The sequence below is a fragment of the Xenopus laevis genome, chromosome 2L, assembly GCF_017654675.1.
Source record: "Xenopus laevis strain J_2021 chromosome 2L, Xenopus_laevis_v10.1, whole genome shotgun sequence".
Lineage (NCBI taxonomy): Eukaryota > Metazoa > Chordata > Amphibia > Anura > Pipidae > Xenopus > Xenopus laevis.
Genome location: NC_054373.1, coordinates 189,312,010 through 189,336,135, shown reverse-complemented (window position 1 = coordinate 189,336,135; position 24,126 = coordinate 189,312,010). Strand labels below are relative to the sequence as shown.

Here is a 24,126-nt window from a genome sequence, read left to right as displayed (position 1 = left end):
CTCCTATGTGAAGCACACCAGGCATTCCACCATTTTTCATAATAAAACTGGCCAACAGAGGTCACTGTTTCATAGGCTTATTCAGCATCAGGTTCGCTCATTAGAGCAATTCTGGCAACTCCTGTGCAAATTGATACAAGTATACGATTAAAAACCCGTACGTAAATACTGATCATGGTGCAGAATATCCTTTGCCAGCACAGATATGGGAACCGTTATCCAGAAAGCTCAGAATTAAGTGAAGGCCATCTCCAATAGACTACATTTTAATCAAATAATAGTTTCCCTTTTCTGTGTAATAATAAAACAGTCGCTTGTACTTGATCTTAATGAAGATATAATTAATCCTTATTGGAGGCAAAACAATCCTATTGGGTTTAATTAATGTTTAAATGATTTTTAGAAGGGAGTTATTTACCAAACCATGATTTTTTCTAGTAGAGGTTTTTTTGGCAAAAACTGTAGATTTTAGAGGGAAAAAATAATTAGAATTTTTCAAGATTTATTAAACCCCGAAGCTGCTTAAAGTCAGAATCCGAAAATCCCCGATCTCAAACCTGCCGAGGTCATGCAGAAGTCAATGGCAGTTGTTCCTTTTACAATTTGAAGATATCACGATCCGCTCTGGGTTTTGTCCAATAATCAAAAAAATTGAGGAAAAAACTGAGCGATTTGGGCATCAAATCATAAAATTTTGTTAGTTTCTATGTTATTTTACATATTACTTCATTGTAAATTATACATTCTGTATAATATGTCATTGTATTAATCTTCTTATTCTGCATACTATTTGTTATTATGTTGATTTTTATGGTTTATTGAGAAAACCAAATAAAATATTTCAAATCCTAAATCATAAAAGTTCATACGATTTGAGTTTTCGATCGATTTTATGGAGTCTTTTCCCGACCCAACTTTTTCGAGTTATTTTACTGTTAAATAAAATCATGGATGGGAGTTTGGTCGAGTTTGGTTTAATTAAAAGATGAGATAAATTTGAGTTTTAGTAAATAACCCCCTTAAAGGAGAAGAAAACGTTAAAAGTAATGTATTTCAGTGGGAAAAAAGAGTCGGCCTCGGACACCATCATATTTTATCGGATGGAGACATGAGCCGTGTTTGCTTTTGATAGTTGTGCCGGATGGGAAATGCTCCATGTAGTTTATGTCACAGTTTATGTCACACCCCGTTTCCCAAAACCCAGAACAATCCCAAAGGTCCCGGATCTCGGCTCACACTTCTGCCTCTAACAACCACCTTTGGCTTCATCCCCTACTCGGTTGCTGCCAGGTCTTAAAGGAGAAGGAAGGGTTAAAAGTAAGTAAGCTTTATCAGAAAGGTCTATATAAATACACCAGTAACCCCTCAAAGTAATGCTGCTCTGAGTCCTCTGTCAAAAGAAACAGCACATTTCTTTCCTTCTATTGTGTACTCATGGGCTTCTGTATCAGACTAACTGTTTTCAGCTGAAACCTCCAGGGCTAGGGCTTGAGCATGCTCAGTTTGCTCCTCTCTCCCTCCCTGCTGTAATCTGAGCCCAGAGCTATGAGTGAGCAGGGAGAGACTCAGGCAGGAAGTGATGTCACACCAAGCTAATATGGCAGCTGCTATCCTAAACAGAGATCTTCTATAGTGTTTTACTCATGTATGGTAAAACATTCTATAGAATAAGTATAGCATTCTAACTTGCACTATTGCAGCTAATCTATTAAATAATAAAATGCCTCATTAGCTTTCCTTCTCCTTTAAAGTATGGAGATCCAGATAACGGAAAGATCCCTTATCTGGAAAACCCCAGTTTCCGACCATTCTGTATAACAGGTCCCATAGCTGTATGTGCTGTTGGCTGCAATTTCTGAATCTCCTATTCAACAAATAGTCCTACTCCAGTATAAACAATAAAAACCATGTTCAACCGATGCTTGAGAATTTAGAGTGCGCGTGAATATCGTTGAGCCAGTATTAACCCCTTGTTTGCCTCAAAGAACTGAGCCGATCTACAATCCACTGGCACTGACGGGGTTATTAAGTGACTGAGCTGGTTAGGAGCTTATTAAAATAAATTACTATCGATTTTACAGCCTGTTCAGTTGGAGAGATGGGCCGTTCATTCCTTGAATGCTGAAAATAAAATAACAATATAAATTTGCCCCCATGCTGCTTGGACCCGAGTGCTGAGCTGAATTTACTCTCCTTTCATGGCTGTAAATGGTCCCCATTTATACAGAGGGACTGGGGCTTTCACTGCAGGCTCCGGATATTGATTGGCCTGGGCATGTCACTAATCATAACACAGACTACTGCGTCTCTTATTCTTTGCACTGTAATAATATACAGCCAATCGCTGGTGGAGCATTCACATATTATCATCTTATTCTGCTTTTTAATGTAATTGCCCAATGGGGTTCAAATCTCGTGCCACTTACAAGACTCTATTATTGTTTCATGGCTCTCTAATCATTGATTTATTTCAACCCAGCAACCAGGCCGCTGTTTGAATGACAGACTGAAATACTAAGCAATTTGTATCCTGGTTTCCAGGGTCGCTGACCCATTAATAAAAGCAATTTCTGAACAATTGCTGGAGATTCTGAACCCAAAAGGGCCAGTGATTGCATATAATTCTCCTTGTCGTGGTTGTAGGGGGTGGAAGATTTGGGGCTATTGATTCCATGTTTTGAGTGGGAAAACACCCGCTTATTTTGTAGGATACTATTGACCACATTCAATGTTCAGGACATGCATAAGCCTAACGCGTTTCGAGCCTAAAGTGGGCGCTCGTAGGCTAACTTATCAACAGCTCTTCATTTTTTATTTTTTTATAGTTTTTGAAATATTTGCCTTCTGCTTCTGACTCTTTCCAGCTTTCAAATGGGAAAGGGGGGGTTTCACTGACCCCATCTAAAATAATGCAAATATATAATCTTTGCTACTTTTAATTACTCAACTTTCTATTCAGGTCTCCCCTATTCACATTCCGGTCTCTTATTCAAAATCAATGTGTGGTTGCTAGGGGAATTGGGACCCTAGCAACCGGACGACTGAAATTGCAAACTGGAGAGCTGCTGAATAAAAAATCAAAAACCACAAATAGTAAAATAAAATGAAAACCAGTTGCAAATTGTCTCAGAAGATCACTCTCTACATCATAATAAAAGTTCATTTAAAGGTGAACAACCCCTTTAAACTGCCATGGAGAGTCCCATGGGCCTCCAGCTGTGCAGCTCTATTTTAGCACTATTTTAACATCATATTCCTAAATCCTTGTTCAACTTTGTTGTCAACAAGTTTTCCCAACTCCACATCTCATCTCGCCATTAAAACAACGAAGTGCCCTTGGGAATTTGATGACTTCTTCATGGCCTGATACAGTTTACTAATTGATTCCATGATTTATGGGGCCTATAAATAATTTTCTAGTAGGGGGTGGTGGGCTTATGTACAGTAATGGTAGACTTTAACCTTTTGGCCTCCTGGTTCCATATCTGTTGATGAAAACCAGACACCTGACCTTGTGGTCTCCATTTGGCTGAATGGTATTTACTCCAATAACCGGAGAGGGTTTATGTCTCCTCTGGAAATATTCACACCCTTTCAATGAGATGTTTAAGGGAAGGAGGAGGCTGGGGAGTCTTCTCCCCAAGTATGTGGGTGGCCTAGGGCAAGACATGCATGGAACCTGAGATTGAATATACAGTGTTTAAAGGCCCGAGGAGGGAGCTCTGGTTCATCACCAGCATCTTTTTTGATCAATGAGATATGACAATGTCTAGAAAGATACATTAGTTGCACAGTCTGAATGCGGCACATGGACGCGCCTTGCGGATCCTGATCCATCAACAGCACCATGTACGGCAAGTGTCTGACCACTCAGCTGGAACGATGCTGCTTGGATGAATAGTGATCTGTGGCTTCTGGGTCAGTACGTGATGCAGCTGTCAGGTTGCCAATGATGAAACGCAACAGGCCTTAGAGGGAAAATCACCCCTAAAATAGCTTCCAAGAAGGCACGGAAGGAAGGAATATTTTTATTTTGGTCTGACTCTAATGTTAAACCTCGACTACAGTCTCGTTGGCCGGATGAGGCACCCCCGCAACCACAAATTAACTAAAAGACAACATTATTGTTTCCTCCTAAATTCCCACATATCCCTGGGAGTGGGTATAGGGTGGGTAGAGTGGGGTATATGGGGGGTTCCAGAAAACAAACCCCCTCACATCCCTAATCTTTAGCCTTTGTTAGACTTCCACAAAAGGAGCAGCTCATTAAACAGTGGGCACATCTGGGGATTGTTTACTAGCGACTCCTCTACAAACAGTGACTCGGCAAGAACCAGGAAGTGAAAGAGGAAGTGAAAGAGGAAGTGAAAGAGGAAGTGAAAGAGGAAGTGAAACTGCTTTCAAGTTTGGTGCAGGAGATAACGAAAACCATATTGATTTCTTAATTAAAACAAAAGGCAAAAAGTTGTGTTCAGCACAAGCCCTATTCATTGAACAAATGTTGAAAGAGGTCTTTAAAGTCGACCCATATCCCAAAAATCTGTATAATAAAAGTCCTTTTCATATTAAACATGAAACAAATATTATTATTTTTTTAAACATCAAACTTTTTTTGAAAAAAATCTCATCTGTCAATCATAGTTAGGCTGCCCTTTCTCTATGACCAATTACTTTCACTTTCCATTTTCCACTTCCGAGATGTCACTGCTCTCCTCACATTCCCTTTCCCTTCTCACCATCTAATGAGTTGGTTGAGTTGATGTGTTGGGAGTTTCCTTAAATGAGAAGGATCTTGGGGTCTTTGTAGATAACACGTTGTCTAGTTCTGGGCAGTGTCATTCTGTGGCTACTAAAGCAAATAAAGTTCTTGTATAAAAAAGGGCATTAACTCAAGGGATGAAACATAATTGTGTCTCTTTATAGGTCCCTGGTGAGGCCTCATCTGGAGTATGGGGGCAGTTTTGGACTCCAGTCCTTAAGAGGGATATAAATGAGCTGGAGAGAGTGCAGAGACTAAGTGCAACTAAACTGGTTAGAGGGAGGGAAGAGTTAAATTATGAGGGGAGACTGACAAGGTTGGGGTTGTTTTCTCTGGGGGAAAAAAGGCGCTTGTGAGGGGACATGATTAGACTTTACAAGTACATTAGAGGACATTACTAAAAAAACAAAAAACAAAATGTAAATATTTTTTTTTATTTTGCTTGACTTACTGTACATCATAAAATATCTTATTTCTTAAGGTGACACTTCCCCTTTAAAGCAGAAAACCTTAGAGGAGGCAAAGCATAGTAAAAAAACCCCCCCTAATAATCGTGTATGTTAGGACCATAGTAAAAAGCATATAAATAAAGGCACCACACCTTGTACTTTAGGCAATTTCTTTTTACAATAGAGTCCAATGGAATGGAAACCATTCATCCCAGTTCGAGGGTGTGTATAGCAAATAGAGAGTAAAGGTATAAATAGGGTTTTTCCCCAAAAAAAAATCAAAAGGCAAACGTGTATTAAATAGGGATGCACCGAAACCAGGATTTGCTTCAGGATTCGGCTTTTTTTGGTTTCGGTCGAATTCTTCTGCCCGGCTGAACTGAATCCGAATCCTAATTTGCATATGCAAATTAGGGGTGGGGAGGGAAATCGCTTGCCTTTTTGTCACAAAACAAGGAAGTAAAAAATGTTTCCCCTTCCCACCCTTAATTTGCATATGCTAATTAGGGTTCGGTATTCGGCCGAATCTTTCACAAAGAATTCGGGGGTTCGGCCGAATCCAAAATAGTGGATTCGGTGCATCCCTAGTATTAAAAATATAAAGCCATTTATTAGGACAAAAAAGAGAAAGGTCTCATGTGTGTTGGGGCACTTAGTTATAGGCTAAACCTAGGAGTAAGTGCTCCGACAGGCATGAAACCTGTTAGGCCATTCTAATAATATTTTTTAATATACTTTTGCATTTTGATTTTTTTAGGAAAAACCCACATAAAAAAGCCTGAAAATCACTGCTTTAAGAGTATCTTTCACTAGAGCACTTACCTGTGGAGCAGTCGTGTCCAGTCCAGTTGGGGTCACATGAGCAGACGCCAGTCTCAGTTTGATACGTCCCGTGTCCAGAACACTGGTCCAAGCAGGTGGCTCGTGGGTTCTCACAGCTGGCTCCTCCCCAGCCGATTGCGCAGTGACACTCTCCTCGGACACACACCCCGCGGCCAGAGCACGTCGGGTCAATGCAGTCCACTGTAACGGGTCGTGTACGAGTTAGTGGCAGCAATAACCAATCAAAAACAACAACAACAACTTGTAGGCAAATGTTATCAGCCAATCAAAAGAGAAGCAACACAAACGTATTGCACTTGGATGAGCAACCAATCAATAGGACTTGAAGACAAGTAAAATGATTTATATCATATATGTCAGTCTGTAGAAGAGAGTGAGTGTTTCCTGTAATACAAAATGGCTGCCACTTCCTGTCCATGACCAGTGTAGAAAATGGCAGTGGATCCTCACAGGAGTGTGTGAGTGCTGAATGTGTTGGACTGTTTGGGGCGTGCGATGGAATGTGGTGAGATCTGTTAGCGCTGGTGCAGAAAGTCACAGGGAAGGTGCACGGTGAGACAATCCCAAGCTCCCAATGGAGGGACAGAGATGAGGAGACCACTGACAGGCGCATATAACTGGCTAATTAATCATGAAGTGCAATGAAGGTCAGTGGGAAATAAAGGTCTCGCTCATATGTGACGGCCTTTCTGCTGCCTCAGCTCTGCAGCCAAGGATCAGCCGAGGGGAATGTGCATCTCCGACCTTCCCATTGATCATAATCCTGGGGACATTTTTCAAGCTGAAATGAGCTCCTTTCTCATGCTGGAGACAATAGCAAGTTTAATCTCGTAGACGCCGGCCTGGGATACTACTCTCTTTATGGTGACGAGTCAAACTCTCGCCGTCTTTATGTTCCCACTTCTTGGTGGGGTAGTGGACCGTACATGATATTCGGCAAAGGCGCAGGAATTCACGGGTGAACAGGGGTCTGTGGAGTACGTGCCGGAATGACCAAAATATTGTTTTATTAATGGAGATGTTTTCAGTAAAGGGGTTGTTCACCTTTAAAGGGATACTGTCATGGGAAAACTTTTTTTTTCCAAAACGCATCAGTTAATAGTGCTGCTCCAGCAGAATTCTGCACTGAAATCCATTTCTCAAAAGAGTAAACTGATTTTTTAATATTTAATTTTGAAATCTGACATGGGGCTAGACATATTGTCAGTTTCCCAGGAGCCCCCAGTCATGTGACTTGTGCTCTGATAAACTTTAGCCTTCTTTACTGCTGTTCTGCAAATTTCAGTGATTTCATGGCCATTCCCTATTTCTATGAGAACATAGAGGCTAAGTAGACAGAATAATACATTATAGTATGTAAAGAAAAGAGACTAGGAGAATAGAGGTTGAGTGAGAAGAAAAATAATACTGTAGTACTGAGATTGGGCCCCTGGTCTAAGGTTTTTGGTGGGCCCCTGGTGTCCCAGTCCCACACTGGGTAACCAGATAATAGATCCCTAACACAAGATAACAGCTCCCTGGTAGATCTAAGAACAACACTCAACAGTAAAATCCAGGTCCCACTGAGACACATTCAGTTACATTGAGTAGGAGAAACAGCAGCCTGTCAGAAAGCAGTTCCATCCTAAAGTGCAGGCACAAGTCACATGACCAGACAAAATGACCTGAGCTCTCCGGTTGCAATTTCAGAAATATGGTTGCTAGGGCCTTAATGACCTTAGCAACCATGCACTGCTTTAAATAAGAGACTGGAATATGAATAAGAGAGGGTTTGTATAGTAAGATGAGGAATAACAATTACATTTGTGGCCTTACAGAGCATTTATTTTTTAGACGGGTCAATGACCCCCATTGGAAAGTTGGAAAGAGTCAGAATTAGAAGACAAATAATTTAAAAAAACTATATTGAATACCAATTGAAATGTTGCTAAGAATTTGCCATTCTATAACATTTTTTAAATTTAAAGGTGAATCACAAACTTTGGTGACTTATATGCCATTTATAATATTATTCACTTAACATGTATATGTTATTTGTATGGCATTGTAGCCCTGAATTGTGGCTCAAGGGAGACCCTGTCTGACAGTACATGCTCTGGGCTCCTCAGCTTAGCGGTTGAATCACTATATACAGTATATATATATATATAGTGCTGTCACTCAAATTATGGCCTAACCATATTCAAGATGGGGAGCTCCTATGGGCAACATTAAATGCCTGGATCATTACTGTTATAAGGCTGCTGAACCTCTTTTAGGCTTTAGTTCTCCTTTAAAATTGTAAAATTGCATACATGCACAGATGGAGGGTTAAATGTAATCAGATATACAGGTATGGGACCTGTTATCCAGAATGCTTGGGACCTCGGGTTTTCCGGATATGGGATCTTTCTGTAATTAGCATCTTCATACGCTGTCTACTAAAAAGTAATTGAATGATTAATTAAACAATAGGCAGGTTTTGCTTCCAATAAGGATTAATTATATCTTAGTTGGGATCAAGTCCAAGCGACTGTTTTATTATTACATAGAAAAAGGAAATCAGTTTTCAAACTGTGAATTATTTGATTAGTCTATGGGAGATGGCCTTCCCGTAAATTTAAACTTTCTGGATAATGGGTTTCCGGATTACAGATCCCACACCTATTCCAATTTAGGTCTGGGGCAGCAGGGTCCACAGTTTTTTCCTGGTGTCCTTCCAGCCCAGTCCGACCTTGACCCCACAACTAATAAATGTAATATTGGTCAGATATCGCCCCTGCCCGGACAGAACGGTGGATTGCGTTCCTGTTACATATTCACAGTATTACAATTATAAAACTGCTAATATCATGAAAAAATTTTTGTAAATTTAACTCTGATCAATTTTACATTGTTTTGTGGGTGGGTATATGTCATGTGACTTTAAGGGGGTTATTTATCAAAGGTCGAATTTTAGAGTTTTCTGAGGTTTTTATATCTCAAATGAATCTCAAACTTGGGAATTTGGCTTGAACAACACGAATTAATCATGTTTTACCGCTGGAAAAAACTTGAATTGCTCGAATTAATCGAGTTCTCGAGCGAAACCCAACGAAAAAAACTCAACCATCATGAAAGCTATTAACATCTTCAAATGGCTGAAAGGACCTTTGCCATTGACTTCTACACGACCTCGACAGGTTTTAGCTGGAGTATTTTAGGGGTATAATAAATCTCAAATAATTCAAGATTTCTTTCTTAAAAACCCCAAAAAAGTTTAGTTTTTTTTTTTTAACCCAAAAATTTGTGTTCAAAACTCAAATTTTTCTGGAGAACAAGACTCGACCTTGGATAAATAACCCCCTAAGGGCTCTTACTGCGTTCCGTTTTTCTGCGTTCAGCCGCAGGGGAGCGCAGGAATAGACGCATTACGTTTTTTCCAATGGGGCAGTACTCATACAGGCGTGTTTAGGCGCCGAACGCAGGAAAAATGCAGCATGTTGCGTCTCAACCTGCGTTTGGCACCTACATGCGTCTGTGTGAGTACAGCCCCATTGGAAAAAACGTAATGCGTCTATTCCTGCGCTCCCTTGCGGCTGAACGCAGAAAAACGCATCGTAGGGGAGCGCAGCTACAAGCGCTCGTCAGTAAGAGCCTGTAAGCTCTGGATAGCAGAAGATGCCAAATATTTGTGTCAAATACAATAACAATAGAATTGATGAGAAATAATACACGTGAATCAGAAATGCATAAACACGGGACCTTTGTGATGACAGTATAAAAGGCAACCTCTTACCTTCCTCACAGTTCTCGCCCTTGTACCCAGGGTTGCAGATGCAGGTACCCATAATGCAAGTGCCGTGGTTACTACAGGTAACATCGATGCACTGACTTGTGGGAACGTCACACTCTGCCCCTTTCCAGCCACTGTGGCACAAGCACCGACCTTTCATATATTGTCCGTTTCCACTACACAACACGGGACACGACGCTGGAGAATAAAATAAGACGGGAGGTTTTTGTACCTGTTGGGTAGGTAGTTATCCTGAATGAAGCACTCTATAAAGAACCTACATTCAATAAACTCTCTCTCAAAAAGGGACATATGGCGCCTTGTACTGTACAAGCTTAAGAAGGTTTCTTGTTGAGTCTCATTGTAACAACCCAAGTAAGTTTACGGGGACATTGTACCATACTGTACCAACAGGGCAAGTCCCAGTGTCCTTTTATTAACATAGGACGGTTTCCATGGGAGTCCTAGTGCTCAGTACCAACCTAAGACCATTTCTAGGAGTCAAACTATGGTGATTTTCAGGGTTGTCTTAATATACAGTACCAGCAATGTACAAGGTCAAGAGGGATTTGGGGAGATATAGTATCAACCTAGATCTGTTTCCAGTGGAGTTTTGCTGTACTGTACCAAACTAGAAGAGTCCTACTATATTATAAGAAGAAAGGATCCTGCAGGAGTCCTGCTATACTATACCAACCAAGAAAGACTCATAGAGGAGCCCTGCAACACTATACCAACCAAATAAGTTTCCTAGAGGAGTCCTACTATACTATACCAACCAAAAAATGTTCCTAGAGGAGTTATTTTTTACTATAACAATCAAGAAAAGTTCATAGAAAAGCCTTACTATACTATACCAACCAAAAAAAGATTCCTAGAGGAGCCCTGATATACTATACCAACCAAAAAAGGTTTTTTAGAGGAGCCCTGATATACTATATCAACAAAAACAGATTCCTAGAGGTGTCCTACTATACTATACCAACCAAAAGAGGTTCCTAGAGGAGCCCTATTATACTATACCAACCAAAAAATGTTCCTAGATGAGTCCTACTATTCTATACCAACCAAAAAAGGTTCCTAGAGGAGTCCTACTATTCTATACCAACCACAAAAAAAGTTCCTATAGGAGTGCTACTATTCTATACCAGCCAAAAAATGTTCCTAGAGGAGTTCTATTTTACTATAACAACCAAGAAATCTTCCTAGAAGAGCCTTACTATACTATACCAACCAAGAAAGGGTCCTAGAGGAATCCTACTATACCAACCAAAAATAATGGTTCCTAGAAGATTCCTACTATACTGCACCAACCAAAAAACGTCCCCAGTGGAGTCCTACTATGGTAGTGTTACACTTTAGCAACCAAGAAAGTTTTCTAGAACTAAACAATAGTCCTTCATAAAAATGAAGAAACGTTCCTGCAGGGCCCTGCTGTACTGTACCTTCCTAGAAAGGTTCCTAGAGGACTTTTGCTTTACTTTACCAGCATAGAGAGGAGTTCTGCCTTATTGTAGGATGGTTCACCAATGGATTCTGATGTATGGCATTAACTTCATGACACTCCAAGAGAAGTTCTATTATACTGTACTGAACTTAAAAGAGTCCTACTGAGTTTTCCAGAAGACTCCTACTGTACCATACTAACCCAGGGAGGTCTCCTTTGATGTCCTGTGATAGAGTTTCAACCTAAGAATGGGTTTCAGGGAACTCCAACTCTAAAGTAGCAAACTACTGCCCAACAACAACTTAATGTACAGTACCAGAACCACACAGGCTACACTTATACCTTGACTACTCAACACACCAGGGGATCTGTCCTTACCTCTTCCACAGTCTGGTCCAAGGAAACCAAGAAAGCAGTGGCAGTTTCCAGCAACGCATTCACCGTTCCCGTAACAGTTACTGGGACAGTCATCTACAGATTCTGGAAAAGCAAAGGTAGGTTAATTTGAGATGAGATAGTTATATATATAAATGGTGTAAATGTGAATTTTACTGATTTGTGGCTAACAGTGGAATAACCTTTTAAAATGAATAAGATTCAATTGCACAAGGCAATATTTAATCAGCGATGACCAGTAAAAGATGTGACTTGGCTACAGAGTAAAAATCTCACCACTGAATTAGAGAGAACAGATGTTCTGGATAATCCACAAGTGTGAACTGCACCGATACGCAAAGAGGTTACATTGAAAATTAAAGGGGAAAAAAACAGGTGCAAGGAGCAGACACTGACTTCATCAGTTTAATTTAGAATCTCACGTTACATTTTTGGCAACCTCCTCTTATCTATAAACGAATACAGGCTTAGAACTTCAGAAAATCGAGTAGCTTCGCTCCCTGTGAAGTCACGGCTTAATTTCTAGTCTCTTGATTCTTTTTCATTGAATGAATAACTATATATTATTCCCATTTGGTCTGGGTCTTAGACATAAAGGAGAACTGTCTTGAGGCTGATGCGCTTGTGAAAATCCATTTGTTTTGGAATTTGAGTTAGGTCCTATTCCCACCATACTGGAAACATCAGGAAAACGAAAATGATGCCCATAGAAGGGCTGATCTGGCTGCTTCTATATTGGATCATGTTGGAGATTAAAACAAATAGAAATCTGTTTAAAATCAGATATATTGATCAGGATGGAATGAAAAACCTCACTGGATGAGGATCATATTGGTTCGTGGATGAGCTCCTCTGCTTCTGGATCTAACATGATCCAATTGTTGGCCTGAAGGACAAGCCCTAATCAACCTAATACCTGGTTGAACCATAACTAGAGTGTTGAGCGGGCACCAGGGCTGGAACTAGGGGTAGGTATTAGAGGCTCGTGTCTATGGCAAAATGGGGGATGGGAGTACAACCAACAAGGGAGCAGTGAACTAACAACCGGGGGGGTATTTAAGTGAATGAACAAGTTGAGAGGCAGCCATAGTAGATTTGGAGGATTGTATGGTGCGGCCTTCGATGCCAATACAGCTTGGCCTGGCACTTTCCCAGTAGGTTGCACCATTATCCTGAAAGGTTTGGGGCACGTACACCTGAACCCCACATCATACTTGCGGAGCTTTCAAATAATTTCACCAGCTACTTCTGTTCCTGTGCCCTCCACCTCGTAGGCCAAATAGTGGAAAGGTTCCTCACCAGACAAAGGGAAATAAATGAATATGACCAGTTTTAGTTGGCTACACAATACAGGATAAAGTCCACATAGTATAATAGCATTTAAGAAATGTATCTATATATATATTTAAATCTGATATCCGATAGCAGAGACTGATCAGATTAAACTGCCCATTTCTGCACAACCACACAATCCCTATAACAATCCCTATAACAATCCCTATAACAATCCCTATAATAATCCCTATAACAATCCCTATAATAATCCCTATAATAATCCCTATAACAATCCCTATAATAATCCCTATAACAATCCCTATAACAATCCCTATAATAATCCCTATAACAATCCCTATAACAATCCCTATAACAATCCCTATAACAATCCCTATAATAATCCCTATAACAATCCCTATAATAATCCCTATAACAATCCCTATAACAATCCCTATAACAATCCCTATAACAATCCCTATAATAATCCCTATAACAATCCCTATAATAATCCCTATAACAATCCCTATAACAATCCCTATAACAATCCCTATAACAATCCCTATAACAATCCCTATAACAATCCCTATAACAATCCTATAACAATCCCTATAACAATCCCTATAACAATCCCTATAACAATCCCTATAACAATCCCTATAACAATCCCTATAACAATCCCTATAAATCCCTATAACAATCCCTATAACAATCCCTATAACAATCCCTATAACAATCCCTATAACAATCCCTATAACAATCCCTATAACAATCCCTATAACAATCCCTATAACAATCCCTATAACAATCCCTATAACAATCCCTATAACAATCCCTATAACAATCCCTATAACAATCCCTATAACAATCCCTATAATAATCCCTATAATAATCCCTATAATAATCCCTATAACAATCCCTATAATAATCCCTATAACAATCCCTATAATAATCCCTATAACAATCCCTATAATAATCCCTATAACAATCCCTATAACAATCCCTATAACAATCCCTATAATAATCCCTATAACAATCCCTATAATAATCCCTATAATAATCCCTATAACACTCACTATAACAATCCCTATAACAATCCCTATAATAATCCCTATAACACTCACTATAACAATCCCTATAACAATCCCTATAACTTGGAGGCAGCAATGGGGACTCGGGAACTGCAGAGCAGTTGGCAGTGCAGCCTAGGAATATAAATTGGATAATAAGAATTATAAAATAAAAATAATAAACACCAACAGAGAAGTCACACACATCACTTCCACTTGTTAAAACGAACCCAAACTTCCCCTTTAATTCTTGACAATTGTGAAAAAATGGATGTGCTCAGCGCAAGTCCTGCTTCAGTCTGGTATTTGTCCTTCCATCAACGTTAAATAGTTGTCGGAGGAGATTGACAGGAAAATAGCACAAAAGTAAAAATACAACTCTGTTTTCCATTACCGCACTTGAAAGGGGCTTGTAGGTTACACCACCTATTTATTTACTGATCCATCTAGTGTGACTGTGATCATTGGCTGAACTGACCCCCCGACCCCTACATAATATCTGCCTCCCATATTCCTCACGGTCCTACTGACACGCGTGAAATGATTCCTAAATGATTTCTGAGCAGTCACAGCCCCCACACATGTTCCATGATTGTAAAACATGCTCTGAGGTTCAGCTGCAAATACACTAACCAAAGGGTTTATGTGTAAAGGGTGTCAATAAGGACTAGAGCAATTTGTATGCGAGGGTGTCCAGGAAAGAGGTGCTGTGAGATATAGTAGGGACAGATGGTGCCTATAGTAACTATTATAGTAACTACTATACCTGCTATCCCACAGTCACACTCCCTTCCCAGAGACTATTATCCACTGTTACTATAGGCACCATCTCTCCCTACTATACCTGCTATCCCGCAGTCACACTCCCTTCCCAGAGACTATTATCCCACTGTTACTATAGGCACCATCTCTCCCTACTATACCTGCTATCCCACAGTCACACTCCCTTCCCAGAGACTATTATCCACTGTTACTATAGGCACCATCTCTCCCTACTATACCTGCTATCCCACAGTCACACTCCCTTCCCAGAGATTATTATCCACTGTTACTATAGGCACCATCTCTCCCTACTATACCTGCTATCCCACAGTCACACTCCCTTCCCAGAGACTATTATCCACTGTTACTATAGACACCATCTCTCCCTACTATACCTGCTATCCCACAGTCACACTCCCTTCCCAGAGACTATTATCCACTGTTACTATAGACACCATCTCTCCCTACTATACCTGCTATCCCACAGTCACACTCCCTTCCCAGAGACTATTATCCACTGTTACTATAGGCACCATCTCTCCCTACTATACCTGCTATCCCACAGTCACACTCCCTTCCCAGAGACTATTATCCACTGTTTACTATAGGCACCATCTCTCCCTACTATACCTGCTATCCCACAGTCACACTCCCTTCCCAGAGACTATTATCCACTGTTACTATAGGCACCATCTCTCCCTACTATACCTGCTATCCCACAGTCACACTTCCTTCCCAGAGACTATTATCCACTGTTACTATAGACACCATCTCTCCCTACTATACCTGCTATCCCACAGTCACACTCCCTTCCCAGAGACTAGTATCCACTGTTACTATAGACACCATCTCTCCCTACTATACCTGCTATCCCACAGTCCACACTCCCTTCCCAGAGACTATTATCCCACTGTTACTATAGACACCATCTCTCCCTACTATAGCTGCTATCCCACAGTCACACTCCCTTCCCAGAGACTATTATCCACTGTTACTATAGACACCATCTCTCCCTACTATAGCTGCTATCCCACAGTCACACTCCCTTCCCAGAGACTAGTATCCACTGTTACTATAGACACCATCTCTCCCTACTATACCTGCTATCCCACAGTCACACTCCCTTCCCAGAGATTATTATCCCACTGTTACTATAGACACATCTCTCCCTACTATACCTGCTATCCCACAGTCACACTCCCTTCCCAGAGACTATTATCCCACTGTTACTATAAACACATCTCTCCCTACTATACCTGCTATCCCACAGTCACACTCCCTTCCCAGAGACTAGTATCCACTGTTACTATAGACACCATCTCTCCCTACTATACCTGCTATCCCACAGTCACACTCCCTTCCCAGAGACTATTATCCACTGTTACTATAGGCACCATCTCTCTCTACTATACCTGCTATCCCACAGTCACACTCCCTTCCCAGAGACTATTATCCCACTGTTACTATAAACACATCTCTCCCTACTATACCTGCTATCCCACAGTCACACTCCCTTCCCAGAGACTAGTATCCACTGTTACTATAGACACCATCTCTCCCTACTATACCTGGTATCCCACAGTCACACTCCCTTCCCAGAGACTATTATCCACTGTTACTATAGGCACCATCTCTCTCTACTATACCTGCTATCCCACAGTCACACTCCCTTCCCAGAGACTATTATCCCACTGTTACTATAGACACCATCTCTCCCTACTATACCTGCTATCCCACAGTCACACTCCCTTCCCAGAGATTATTATCCCACTGTTACTATAGACACATCTCTCCCTACTATACCTGCTATCCCACAGTCACACTCCCTTTCCAGAGACTATTATCCCACTGTTACTATAGACACATCTCTCCCTACTATACCTGCTATCCCACAGTCACACTCCCTTCCCAGAGACTATTATCCACTGTTACTATAGACACCATCTCTCCCTACTATACCTGCTATCCCACAGTCACACTCCCTTCCCAGAGGACTATTATCCACTGTTACTATAGACACCATCTCTCCCTACTATACCTGCTATCCCACAGTCACACTCCCTTCCCAGAGACTATTATCCACTGTTACTATAGACACATCTCTCCCTACTATACCTGCTATCCCACAGTCACACTCCCTTCCCAGAGGACTATTATCCACTGTTACTATAGGCACCATCTCTCCCTACTATACCTGCTATCCCATAGTCACACTCCCTTCCCAGAGACTATTATCCACTGTTACTATAGACACCATCTCTCCCTACTATACCTGCTATCCCACAGTCACACTCCCTTCCCAGAGACTATTATCCACTGTTACTATAGGCACCATCTCTCCCTACTATACCTGCTATCCCACAGTCACACTCCCTTCCCAGAGACTATTATCCACTGTTACTATAGACACCATCTCTCCCTACTATACCTGCTATCCCATAGTCACACTCCCTTCCCAGAGACTATTATCCACTGTTACTATAGACACCATCTCTCCCTACTATACCTGCTATCCCACAGTCACACTCCCTTCCCAGAGACTATTATCCACTGTTACTATAGGCACCATCTCTCCCTACTATACCTGCTATCCCACAGTCACACTCCCTTCCCAGAGACTATTATCCACTGTTACTATAGACACCATCTCTCCCTACTATACCTGCTATCCCACAGTCACACTCCCTTCCCAGAGACTATTATCCACTGTTACTATAGACACCATCTCTCCCTACTATACCTGCTATCCCACAGTCACACTCCCTTCCCAGAGACTATTATCCACTGTTACTATAGACACATCTCTCCCTACTATACCTGCTATCCCACAGTCACACTCCCTTCCCAGAGACTATTATCCACTGTTACTATAGGCACCATCTCTCCCTACTATACCTGCTATCCCATAGTCACACTCCCTTCCCAGAGACTATTATCCACTGTTACTATAGACACCATCTCTCCCTACTATACCTGCTATCCCACAGTCACACTCCCTTCCCAGAGACTATTATCCACTGTTACTATAGGCACCATCTCTCCCTACTATACCTGCTATCCCACAGTCACACTCCCTTCCCAGAGATTATTATCCCACTGTTACTATAGACACATCTCTCCCTACTATACCTGCTATCCCACAGTCACACTCCCTTTCCAGAGACTATTATCCCACTGTTACTATAGACACATCTCTCCCTACTATACCTGCTATCCCACAGTCACACTCCCTTCCCAGAGACTATTATCCACTGTTACTATAGACACCATCTCTCCCTACTATACCTGCTATCCCACAGTCACACTCCCTTCCCAGAGACTATTATCCACTGTTACTATAGACACCATCTCTCCCTACTATACCTGCTATCCCACAGTCACACTCCCTTCCCAGAGACTATTATCCACTGTTACTATAGACACATCTCTCCCTACTATACCTGCTATCCCACAGTCACACTCCCTTCCCAGAGACTATTATCCACTGTTACTATAGGCACCATCTCTCCCTACTATACCTGCTATCCCATAGTCACACTCCCTTCCCAGAGACTATTATCCACTGTTACTATAGACACCATCTCTCCCTACTATACCTGCTATCCCACAGTCACACTCCCTTCCCAGAGACTATTATCCACTGTTACTATAGGCACCATCTCTCCCTACTATACCTGCTATCCCACAGTCACACTCCCTTCCCAGAGACTATTATCCACTGTTACTATAGACACCATCTCTCCCTACTATACCTGCTATCCCATAGTCACACTCCCTTCCCAGAGACTATTATCCACTGTTACTATAGACACCATCTCTCCCTACTATACCTGCTATCCCACAGTCACACTCCCTTCCCAGAGACTATTATCCACTGTTACTATAGGCACCATCTCTCCCTACTATACCTGCTATCCCACAGTCACACTCCCTTCCCAGAGACTATTATCCACTGTTACTATAGACACCATCTCTCCCTACTATACCTGCTATCCCACAGTCACACTCCCTTCCCAGAGACTATTATCCACTGTTACTATAGGCACCATCTCTCCCTACTATACCTGCTATCCCACAGTCACACTCCCTTCCCAGAGACTATTATCCACTGTTACTATAGGCACCATCTCTCCCTACTATACCTGCTATCCCACAGTCACACTTCCTTCCCAGAGACTATTATCCACTGTTACTATAGACACCATCTCTCCCTACTATACCTGCTATCCCACAGTCACACTCCCTTCCCAGAGACTAGTATCCACTGTTACTATAGACACCATCTCTCCCTACTATACCTGCTATCCCACAGTCACACTCCCTTCCCAGAGACTATTATCCCACTGTTACTATAGACACCATCTCTCCCTACTATAGCTGCTATCCCACAGTCACACTCCCTTCCCAGAGACTATTATCCACTGTTACTATAGACACCATCTCTCCCTACTATAGCTGCTATCCCACAGTCACACTCCCTTCCCAGAGACTAGTATCCACTGTTACTATAGACACCATCTCTCCCTTACTATACCTGCTATCCCACAGTCACACTCCCTTCCCAGAGATTATTATCCCACTGTTACTATAGACACATCTCTCCCTACTATACCTGCTATCCCACAGTCACACTCCCTTCCCAGAGACTATTATCCCACTGTTACTATAAACACATCTCTCCCTACTATACCTGCTATCCCACAGTCACACTCCCTTCCCAGAGACTAGTATCCACTGTTACTATAGACACCATCTCTCCCTACTATACCTGCTATCCCACAGTCACACTCCCTTCCCAGAGACTATTATCCACTGTTACTATAGGCACCATCTCTCTCTACTATACCTGCTATCCCACAGTCACACTCCCTTCCCAGAGACTATTATCCCACTGTTACTATAAACACATCTCTCCCTACTATACCTGCTATCCCACAGTCACACTCCCTTCCCAGAGACTAGTATCCACTGTTACTATAGACACCATCTCTCCCTACTATACCTGGTATCCCACAGTCACACTCCCTTCCCAGAGACTATTATCCACTGTTACTATAGGCACCATCTCTCTCTACTATACCTGCTATCCCACAGTCACACTCCCTTCCCAGAGACTATTATCCCACTGTTACTATAGACACCATCTCTCCCTACTATACCTGCTATCCCACAGTCACACTCCCTTCCCAGAGATTATTATCCCACTGTTACTATAGACACATCTCTCCCTACTATACCTGCTATCCCACAGTCACACTCCCTTTCCAGAGACTATTATCCCACTGTTACTATAGACACATCTCTCCCTACTATACCTGCTATCCCACAGTCACACTCCCTTCCCAGAGACTATTATCCACTGTTACTATAGACACCATCTCTCCCTACTATACCTGCTATCCCACCAGTCACACTCCCTTCCCAGAGACTATTATCCACTGTTACTATAGACACCATCTCTCCCTACTATACCTGCTATCCCACAGTCACACTCCCTTCCCAGAGACTATTATCCACTGTTACTATAGACACATCTCTCCCTACTATACCTGCTATCCCACAGTCACACTCCCTTCCCAGAGACTATTATCCACTGTTACTATAGGCACCATCTCTCCCTACTATACCTGCTATCCCATAGTCACACTCCCTTCCCAGAGACTATTATCCACTGTTACTATAGACACCATCTCTCCCTACTATACCTGCTATCCCACAGTCACACTCCCTTCCCAGAGACTATTATCCACTGTTACTATAGGCACCATCTCTCCCTACTATACCTGCTATCCCACAGTCACACTCCCTTCCCAGAGACTATTATCCACTGTTACTATAGACACCATCTCTCCCTACTATACCTGCTATCCCATAGTCACACTCCCTTCCCAGAGACTATTATCCACTGTTACTATAGACACCATCTCTCCCTACTATTACCTGCTATCCCACAGTCACACTCCCTTCCCAGAGACTATTATCCACTGTTACTATAGGCACCATCTCTCCCTACTATACCTGCTATCCCACAGTCACACTCCCTTCCCAGAGACTATTATCCACTGTTACTATAGACACCATCTCTCCCTACTATACCTGCTATCCCACAGTCACACTCCCTTCCCAGAGACTATATCCACTGTTACTATAGACACCATCTCTCCCTACTATACCTGCTATCCCACAGTCACACTCCCTTCCCAGAGACTATTATCCACTGTTACTATAGACACATCTCTCCCTACTATACCTGCTATCCCACAGTCACACTCCCTTCCCAGAGGACTATTATCCACTGTTACTATAGGCACCATCTCTCCCTACTATACCTGCTATCCCATAGTCACACTCCCTTCCCAGAGACTATTATCCACTGTTACTATAGACACCATCTCTCCCTACTATACCTGCTATCCCACAGTCACACTCCCTTCCCAGAGACTATTATCCACTGTTACTATAGGCACCATCTCTCCCTACTATACCTGCTATCCCACAGTCACACTCCCTTCCCAGAGATTATTATCCCACTGTTACTATAGACACATCTCTCCCTACTATACCTGCTATCCCACAGTCACACTCCCTTTCCAGAGACTATTATCCCACTGTTACTATAGACACATCTCTCCCTACTATACCTGCTATCCCACAGTCACACTCCCTTCCCAGAGACTATTATCCACTGTTACTATAGACACCATCTCTCCCTACTATACCTGCTATCCCACAGTCACACTCCCTTCCCAGAGACTATTATCCACTGTTACTATAGACACCATCTCTCCCTACTATACCTGCTATCCCACAGTCACACTCCCTTCCCAGAGACTATTATCCACTGTTACTATAGACACATCTCTCCCTACTATACCTGCTATCCCACAGTCACACTCCCTTCCCAGAGACTATTATCCACTGTTACTATAGGCACCATCTCTCCCTACTATACCTGCTATCCCATAGTCACACTCCCTTCCCAGAGACTATTATCCACTGTTACTATAGACACCATCTCTCCCTACTATACCTGCTATCCCACAGTCACACTCCCTTCCCAGAGACTATTATCCACTGTTACTATAGGCACCATCTCTCCCTACTATACCTGCTATCCACAGTCACACTCCCTTCCCAGAGACTATTATCCACTGTTACTATAGACACCATCTCTCCCTACTATACCTGCTATCCCATAGTCACACTCCCTTCCCAGAGACTATTATCCACTGTTACTATAGACACCATCTCTCCCTACTATACCTGCTATCCCACAGTCACACTCCCTTCCCAGAGACTATTATCCACTGTTACTATAGGCACCATCTCTCCCTACTATACCTGCTATCCCACAGTCACACTCCCTTCCCAGAGACTATTATCCACTGTTACTATAGACACCATCTCTCCCTACTATACCTGCTATCCCACAGTCACACTCCCTTCCCAGAGACTATTATCCACTGTTACTATAGACACCATCTCTCCCTACTATACCTGCTATCCCACAGTCACACTCCCTTCCCAGAGACTATTATCCACTGTTACTATAGACACATCTCTCCCTACTATACCTGCTATCCCACAGTCACACTCCCTTCCCAGAGACTATTATCCACTGTTACTATAGGCACCATCTCTCCCTACTATACCTGCTATCCCACAGTCACACTCCCTTCCCAGGAGACTATTATCCACTGTTACTATAGGCACCATCTCTCCCTACTATACCTGCTATCCCACAGTCACACTCCCTTCCCAGAGATTATTATCCCACTGTTACTATAGACACATCTCTCCCTACTATACCTGCTATCCCACAGTCACACTCCCTTTCCAGAGACTATTATCCCACTGTTACTATAGACACATCTCTCCCTACTATACCTGCTATCCCACAGTCACACTCCCTTCCCAGAGACTATTATCCACTGTTACTATAGACACCATCTCTCCCTACTATACCTGCTATCCCACAGTCACACTCCCTTCCCAGAGACTATTATCCACTGTTACTATAGACACCATCTCTCCCTACTATACCTGCTATCCCACAGTCACACTCCCTTCCCAGAGACTATTATCCACTGTTACTATAGACACATCTCTCCCTACTATACCTGCTATCCCACAGTCACACTCCCTTCCCAGAGACTATTATCCACTGTTACTATAGGCACCATCTCTCCCTACTATACCTGCTATCCCATAGTCACACTCCCTTCCCAGAGACTATTATCCACTGTTACTATAGACACCATCTCTCCCTACTATACCTGCTATCCCACAGTCACACTCCCTTCCCAGAGACTATTATCCACTGTTACTATAGGCACCATCTCTCCCTACTATACCTGCTATCCCACAGTCACACTCCCTTCCCAGAGACTATTATCCACTGTTACTATAGACACCATCTCTCCCTACTATACCTGCTATCCCATAGTCACACTCCCTTCCCAGAGACTATTATCCACTGTTACTATAGACACCATCTCTCCCTACTATACCTGCTATCCCACAGTCACACTCCCTTCCCAGAGACTATTATCCACTGTTACTATAGGCACCATCTCTCCCTACTATACCTGCTATCCCACAGTCACACTCCCTTCCCAGAGACTATTATCCACTGTTACTATAGACACCATCTCTCCCTACTATACCTGCTATCCCACAGTCACACTCCCTTCCCAGAGACTATTATCCACTGTTACTATAGACACCATCTCTCCCTACTATACCTGCTATCCCACAGTCACACTCCCTTCCCAGAGACTATTATCCACTGTTACTATAGACACATCTCTCCCTACTATACCTGCTATCCCACAGTCACACTCCCTTCCCAGAGACTATTATCCACTGTTACTATAGGCACCATCTCTCCCTACTATACCTGCTATCCCATAGTCACACTCCCTTCCCAGAGACTATTATCCACTGTTACTATAGACACCATCTCTCCCTACTATACCTGCTATCCCACAGTCACACTCCCTTCCCAGAGACTATTATCCACTGTTACTATAGGCACCATCTCTCCCTACTATACCTGCTATCCCACAGTCACACTCCCTTCCCAGAGACTATTATCCACTGTTACTATAGACACATCTCTCCCTACTATACCTGCTATCCCACAGTCACACTCCCTTCCCAGAGACTATTATCCACTGTTACTACAGGCACCTCATTTTGAAGCTCTCTAAAGACAGACTCTTTGAATAGGAATAATTAAACAGCTCCCAGCTTGTGCTGATTGCCAGTTACAAACATAGAGAATAAAGAACAAATTGAACCTCGCTCATCACAAAAACACATCCAGATGGGAGTTCAGTGACCCCCAATGCCCAGAGCTGTTGTGCAAATCT

The 24,126-nt window shown here is 42.4% G+C and overlaps 1 protein-coding gene across 5 annotated transcripts in view; it reads right to left on the bottom strand.

Annotated features, from left to right (window-relative positions):
• Positions 1-24,126, bottom strand: part of LOC108708803 (teneurin-4) — an 878,105-nt gene that overhangs the window by 107,519 nt on the left and 746,460 nt on the right. For all 5 annotated transcript variants that reach the window (XM_041582864.1, XM_041582866.1, XM_041582867.1 and 2 more), the window contains 3 exons: positions 11,631-11,732; positions 9,809-10,003; positions 6,031-6,231 (listed from right to left, as the gene is read on the bottom strand). In XM_041582864.1, coding sequence (XP_041438798.1) covers positions 6,031-6,231; positions 9,809-10,003; positions 11,631-11,732 — 498 coding nt within the window. The remainder of the gene's footprint in view (positions 1-6,030; positions 6,232-9,808; positions 10,004-11,630; positions 11,733-24,126) is intronic.